Raw genomic sequence first — 7666 nt, forward strand, 5'->3', positions numbered from 1 at the left:
CAATCACAATAACTTAACCCTTCCGAGTTCCTGAAAACGTCAATCTTAATTCATCCCTCTTTTGACTTCGGGCTTCAGCTGTCGGCACCTCCCCCCATGGTGGCTTAATGCCGGCTTCCGGTCCTTCCAGGAAGGCGGTCAAAGAGTGCCTGGCCAAAAACGACTCCTCTCTGCACACACTTGTGCGCTTGTGACGTGGGAAGGGCGCGTCGGGAAATGGGGAGGAAACCTCCCATTGGCTTCTGCCGGATGGGGTTGCCGTGGAAACTGCCTCCTCTGGCTGCCTTTATCTCCATGGCGACCGAAGGATGGGTACCGAAGAGGGAAGAGGATAACAAGGGTGGTTGTGTGGATTGTTGTGTTTGTGCATCTTTTTTTTTTTTGCGGGAATCGGGGAGGGGGGGATGTTTTGGGGCCTCGTGTGCTGAAGGAAAGGGGGACACAAGGTGTTTCTTTGGGGGGGAGAGAGACACACATTAAATAAAGGGGGACAAAATCCCCTTCATTTTAGGGATGACGGATGTACGTCGTGAAGTGAGACGGCGTAAATCCGGGTTCCGCCGTGCGGTCGTTAAGCCGAGGACCGCCTTGACCAATCGGGGGTGTGGGGGTGTGGAGGAGGCTGGAAAAGGCCGCTACTTCGCCTTTACTCGTTCCCTACTCCTCCTTTGCCCCCCCCCCGGGGGGAAAAAAAATAAACAACCCCTAAAATCGGGCCAGGAAAAAAAGAAGCCAGCCCAGTCTGCAAAAAAAATAAAATAAACCATTTTATATTCCGCCAGAGTTTCACGTTCGGTTACTCGCTCTCTACACCCGGTAGGAAAGTTCCCCCCCCCCCGCCCCTCCCGGCATCCCAATCCATCGGGTCCCTTTCGAAGAAAAACGTCCCGGCGAGCCGAGTTCCTATTCCGCCAAATCTCTGGCTACGGATTTCTGGATCTTGTCTTTGAGGTATTGGGTTTTCTTCCAGTCCGTGTTCAGGTTGAACCACTCGTGGTAAGGGACCTGTTTGGGGGGGGGGGAGAGAGAGAGATGACGGAGCGGGAAGGGACCCTCGGAGGTCATCTAGTCCAGCCCCCCTGCTCCAACAGACCCGTATAGAATCACGGAATGAGAGAGCTGGAAGGGACCCTGGAGGTCATCTAGTCCAGCCCCCCTGCTCGAGCAGGAGAGCCTTATAGAACTCGTATGGGAAGGGACCCTGGAGGTCATCTAGTCCAGCCCCCTGCTCGAGCAGGAGAGCCTTACAGAATAATATGGGAAGGGACCCCTGGAGGTCATCTAGTCCAGCCCCCTGCTCGAGCAGGAGAGCCTTACAGAATCATATTAGAAGGGAACCTGGAGGTCATCTAGTCCAACCCCCTGCTCCACCTGGAGAGCCTTACAGAATCATATTGGAAGGGACCCTGGAGGTCATCTAGTCCAGCCCCCTGCTCGAGCAGGAGAGCCTTACAGAATCATATTGGAAGGGACCCCTGGAGGTCATCTAGTCCAGCCCCCTGCTCCAGCAGGAGAGCCTTACAGAATCATATTGGAAGGGAACCCTGGAGGTCATTTAGACCAGCCCCCTGATCCAGCAGGAGATCCGTATAGAATCATGGAATGAGAGCACTGGAAGGGACCCTGGAGGTCATCTAGTCCAGCCCCCTGCTCGAGCAGGAGAGCCTTACAGAATCATATTGGAAGGGACCCTGGAGGTCATCTAGTCCAGCCCCCTGCTCAAGCAGGAGAGCCTTACAGAATCATATGGGAAGGGACCCTGGAGGTCATCTAGTCCAACCCCCTGCTCAAGCAGGAGATCCTTACAGAATCATCTTGGAAGGGACCCTGGAGGCCATCTAGTCCAACCCCCTGCTCCACCTGGAGAGCCTTACAGAATCATATTGGAAGGGACCCTGGAGGTTATCTAGTCCAGCCCCCTGCTCCAGCTGGAGAACCTTACAGAATCACAGAGTTGGAAGGGACCCTGGAGGTCATCTATCCTGGACTCACCTCGACCACCACATAGCCAGCGGTTTGGATGTGCCGTCGGGCCATCACGAAGCGGCCCAGGAGATCTTTACTCCGGCTGCTGAAATTGGGGAACTCCCAGAGGAGAAAAGCAAGCCTGTGTCAGCGAAGGAAGGAAGGAAGGAAGGAAGGAAGGAAGGAAGGAAGGAAGGAAGGAAGGAAGGAAGGAAGGAGAGACAAAAAGGGATGACGGAAGGAAGGAAGGAAAAAGGGATAAAGGAGAAAAAGAAAGGAAGAACAAAGGAAGAAAGGGAGGGAGAGGAGAGAAGGGAAGGAGGAAGGACAAGGAAGGAAGGAAGGAATGGAAAATACATAGAAGGAGAAAGGAAAGGAAAGAAGGAAGGACAGAAGGGAGGATGAAGGACAGAAGGAAGGAAGGAGGAAGGAGAAAAAGAAAGGAAGAGCAAAGGAAGAAAGGGAGGGAGGAGAAAGGAGGGAGGGAGGGAAGGAGGAAGGACAAGGAAGGAAGGAAGGAAAGTAAAAAAGAAAGGAAGGAAAAAGGGAAGGAAGGAAGGAGAGACAGAAGGGAGGGATGAAGGACAGAAGGAAGGAGGGAAAAAAGGAAGGATGGAAGAACAAAGGGGAGAGAGAGAGGGAGGACAAGGAAGGGAGGGAAGGAGGAGAAAGAAGGAAGGAGAAAGGGAAGGAGGGAGGAAGAAAGGTAGGAAAGAAGGAAAGGAAAGAAGGACAAAGGATGGAGAAAGAAGGCAGGATGGAAGCATGAAGAAGGAATGAAAGAGAAAGGAGGGAGGGATGAGAAAAAGAAAGGAAGAAAGGAAGGAAGGAAGGAAGGAAGGAAGGAAGGAAGGAAGGAAGGAAGGAAGGAAAAATAAGAACAATCAACCAGAGCTAACCATGTCTGGAACTCATTCGGAGAGAAAGGATCGTTTTTGGGCTGGGGGGGGGGGGGACAGACTGTGCTTCTGAGGACCCGCCCCCAGTCCTCCTCCTCCTCCTCCTCCTCCCTCTCAGCACTGATGACATTCCCTAGTTGGGTCACGAGACGTCCACAACACGGTTTGTGGAATCTAGGATGCTCCCTAAACATTCTACTTATTTTATATTTTTTCCTACCTGGCTACTCCTGGGAGGGGTGGGGGGTGTGTGTCCCCAGGAGGAATCACCTCCTTTCCCCCCCCCGACCTTTACTACCTCTAGGAAGTCTCTCACCTTCTCCCCCCCGCCTCCACGGACGGCTGGCCCACCGAGGAAGCCTCAAGCTCGGCCACCGGGAGCGGATTGTTTTCGGAGTCCAGCACCATCTCGGCGTCTGCAAAGAGAGAACAAACTGCCGGGGATTCCTCATTTTGCGACCACAACAGCACCCCGCAATTTCCCCGGTAAGCGAGACTCTTCCTTTCGAGGACGTTTTCGCCCCGTTTGGATGATCTTCCTGGCACCCACCCCCACCCACCCCGGTCGTTTAAGCGAATCCCTGCAGGCGTGAAAGTTCGGAAGCGAATCGGGCTTCCCACCCCCCCCACCCGACGGTCGCAAAAGGGGAAGACGCGACGCCGGGGACGCTGCGACCGTCGTAAAGACGAGTCGTTTGGCCAAGCGTCTGAATTTCGAGACGAGGGAAAACGGTCATTAAATGGGGAAAAAAACGGCTTTTTTCGCCCGGACTGGTCACTAAATCGAACGGCGGTAAGCCGAGGACTGACTCCCTATGCCTCTCGTGGACTCTCAAACCCATCTTCCACTCTGCCCCTCGGAGAAGATATGGCCCGTCTTTGAGAAGGTGGACAAATTCGGCCAGCTCGGTTTCGTTTAGCGACCGTTTGTCGTTATGACGGCCCGGGAAAAATAATAAAGGGATTTACGGACTTATGACCGTTGTCATGGTCACTTGCTCAAAATTCAGTTAAGGGCCATGTACAGGGAGTCCTCGACTTATGACGGTTTGTTCAGTGACCGTTTGTAGTTACGACGGCCCAGCAAAAAGAGAGATTTACGGAAAGTCCTCGCACTTAACGACCATCATCAGAGTCACGTGCTCAAAATTCGGGCGAGGGCCAGCTATAGGGAGTTTTTGATTCATGGTAGTTTGTTTAGTGTCCATTCATAGTTATGACGGCCCTAACCCTAAGCCTAACTAAAACTTAACCTCAACTTAAAATTTAAAATTTAACCTCAACTTAACCTTAACTTAAAACTTAACCTCAACTTATAATTTATTGTATACTTAACTTAAAATGTAATTTAAATTTAACTTAACTTCAACTTACAACTTATTGTACACTTAACTTAAAACTTAACCTCAACTTAAAACTAAACTTGACCTCAACTTAAAACTTACCTTGACCTCAACTTAAAACTTACCTTAACTTCAACTTAAAACTAAACTTGACCTCAACTTAAAACTAAACTTGACCTCAACTTAAAACTAAACTTGACCTCAACTTAAAACTAAACTTAACTTCAACTTAAAACTAAACTTAACCTCAACTTAAAACTAAACTTAACCTCAACTTAAAACTGACCTTAACCTCAACTTAAAACTGACCTTAACCTCAACTTAAAACTGACCTTAACCTCAACTTAAAACTGACCTTAACCTCAACTTAAAACTTACCTTAAGCTTAACTTAATTTAACCTTCTTAAAACATTGTATACTTAACTTAAAACGTAACCTCAACTTAAAACTGACTTTAACTTCAACTTAAAACTGACCTTAACCTAAAACTTACCTTAAGCTTAACTTAAAACTGACCTTAACCTCAACTTAAAACTGACCTTAACCTCAATTTAAAACTAAACTTAACCTCAATTTAAAACTTACCTTAACCTTAACTTAACTTAACCTTCTTAAAACATTGTATACTTAACTTAAAACTTAACCTCAACTTAAAACTGACCTTAACCTTAACTTAAAACTTACCTTAAGCTTAACTTAAAACTGACCTTAACTTTAACTTAAAACTTAACCTTAACTTAAAACTCATCGTATACTTAACCTAAAACTTAGCTTAAATTTAACTTCACCTCAACTCAAATCTTCCCCTCCGGGGCAAGGATAGTCGTAAAACGGGTCCAAAACTCACCGAACCGACGTCTCGCTTAATGACAGTTGGGGTCGTAAGTTCGAAGCATCCGGGGAGCTCCACCTCTTCTACTTGGTCGGGCGCTAAGGGACACCCCACTCCCAACTCTGTGTGTGTGGGGGGGGTCCTCCCCTCTGCCCCCACCCCCAAACCCTGTGTGTATGTGTGTCTCACCGAGCTTCCAGCCGTAGGGCGTGTCCACGTTGAAGCGGAGCTTCGCCTCCTCGCCGGCCAGCTTGGTGAGGACGGCGTTGACGTCGGTCTGGAGGGAAGTGGGGGTCCGGGTGACCCCCAAGTCCTGGAGGCTCAGCTTGTCCGACGGGAGGAAGGGGCCGGCGTAACCCGGAGACTCCAGCTGGGCCGTGGTGTTGATGTGCATCAGTTTCAGCCAGGCGTTCTGCCGTGCTGGCGTCCAGTTTCCTGCGGGGGGTGTGTGTGATTGGGACAGAATGGATAGGGTCCCGGGAGGGAGCACGGGAGGTCATCGAGTCTGACCCCGCGGCCCCTTGCTCAGAGGAGAAGCACGCCGGGGGCCCCAGCGGCCTCTTGATGTGGGTATTTTTGTTGTGCCTATCGTCTTTCTCCTGCCTTCCTTCTCTAGCTTGATTTCCCTCTCGTTTTGTTTCTTTCCTTCCGTCCTTTTAGACAAATGGAGATGGACGGGACCTCGGAGGTCATCCAGTCCAACCCCCTGCTCGAGCGGGCGACCCCTACAGAATCATAGATGAATGGAGATGGACGGCACCTCTGAGGTCATCTAGTCCAACCCCATGCCCAAAAGGATGACCTTTACAGAATCATAGATGAATTGAGATGGAAGGGACCTCAGAGGTCATCTAGTCCAACCCCATGCTCAAGCAGGCGACCCTTACAGAATCATAAACTCATGGAGGTGGACGGGACCTCCGAGGTCATCTACTCCAACCCCATGCCCAAACGGATGACCTTTACAGAATCATAGATGAATGGAGATGGAAGGGACCTCCGAGGTCATCTAGTCCAACCCCATGGTCAAGCGGGCGACCCTTACAGAATCATAGACTCATGGAGGTGGACGGGAACTCAGAGGTCATCTAGTCCAACCCCCTGCTGAAGCGGGCGACCCTTACAGAATCATAGAATGACAGAACTGGAAGGGACCTCGGCGGTCATCTAGTCCAACCCCCTGCTCAAGCGGGCGACCCTTACAGAATCATAGACTCACGGAGGTGGACTGGAACTCAGAGGTCATCTAGTCCAACCCCCTGCTGAAGCGGGCGACCCTTACAGAATCATAGAATGACAGAACTGGAAGGGACCTCGGCGGTCATCTAGTCCAACCCCCTGCTCAAGCGGGCGACCCTTACAGAATCGTAGACTCATGGAGGTGGACGGGACCTCGGAGGTCATCTAGGCCAACCCCCTGCTCAAGTCAGTTTGTGTACTACGCTGAGGCCGCGTGTGGGTGGAGAGTAACCCTCCTGGTAAGTTTACTCCAACCTAGCCAACTCCCCTCTTCCCCCCCCCCCGCAGACCCGACCTTGGACTTCCACACTTCCTACCGAAGAACCCGGAATAAAACCTGGGCACCAAAACGCTCTGGAAGTGGACGGCTTCCGCTTGCTGCAAGACGCACAACGACCAGACCAGGTCGACCAGCAAGGACGGATTGAGGCTGCTTAGTTGACCGTCCAGGATGTGGTGGCTCTGGAAGAGAGGATGGAGAAAGGCAGGAGGAGGAGAATGAATCGAGGGGGGGGGAGTTTTTAATCCCGGCCCGGCTTGTGCGTCTCTCTCTTCCGATTTCCCGTGAATTCGCACCCGAGATCTCGCCGGTCGGACGTCTTTTCCGGAACTCCCCTTGCAAATTGCCTTTCGGGGGCTATCCCTCTTCCTTCCTTCTTTCCCTCCGTTCTCTCCCTCACTCCCCCCGTGCTACCTTCCTTCCTCCCCTGCTTTCCATCCTATCTCCTTCTTTTCCTTCCTTCCTTCCTCTCCCTTTTCTTCCTTCCTCTTTCCTTTCCTTTTTCTTCCTTCCTCCCCATCTCCTTCCTTTCTTTTCCTCTTCTTTCCTTTCTTCCTTTTCCTTCTTCCCCATCTCCTTCCTTCCTTCTTTCCTTCCTTCTTTCCTTCCTTCCTCCTTTCCTTTCCTTTCTTCATTTTCCTTCCTTCTTTTCTTCCTCCCTCTCTATCTCCTTCCTATTCTATTCTATTCTATTCTATTCTATTCTATTCTATTCTATTCTATTCTATTCTATTCTATTCTGTTCTATTCTATTCTTTCTATTCTATTCTAATTCTATTCCATTCCATGTTTTCTATTCTATTCTATTCCTTTCTTATTCTATTCTATATTATTCTATTTCTATTCTATTCTATTCCATTCCATATTTTCTATTCTATTCTATTCCTATTCTATTCCATATTTTCTATTCTATTCTATTCTATATTCTATTCTATTCCTTTCTTATTCTATTCTGTTCTATTCTATTCTATTCCATTCCATATTTTCTATTCTATTCTATTCTATTCTATTCTATTCTATTCTATTCTATTCTATTCTATTCTATTCTATTCTATTCTATTCTATTGTTCTATTCTATTCTATTCTTTCTGTTTTCTATTCTATTCT

General features: G+C 49.2%; 1 protein-coding gene across 1 annotated transcript; it reads right to left on the reverse strand.

Moving 5' to 3' along the window:
- Window positions 1-819: 819 nt before the first annotated feature.
- LOC120319706 (FAST kinase domain-containing protein 4-like) lies at window positions 820-6969 on the reverse strand (the record flags this gene model as incomplete). Its single annotated transcript, XM_039368816.1, has 5 exons — window positions 820-1005; window positions 1993-2107; window positions 3181-3280; window positions 5230-5475; window positions 6597-6969. Coding segments are annotated over 5 exons (936 nt in total), but the record flags the coding sequence as incomplete, so codon positions are not given.
- Between the last annotated feature and the right edge of the window lie 697 nt (window positions 6970-7666).

The sequence above is a fragment of the Crotalus tigris genome, unplaced genomic scaffold (assembly GCF_016545835.1).
Source record: "Crotalus tigris isolate CLP2741 ecotype Arizona unplaced genomic scaffold, ASM1654583v1 scf7180000020932.32122, whole genome shotgun sequence".
NCBI classification, from domain to species: Eukaryota; Metazoa; Chordata; class Lepidosauria; order Squamata; family Viperidae; genus Crotalus; species Crotalus tigris.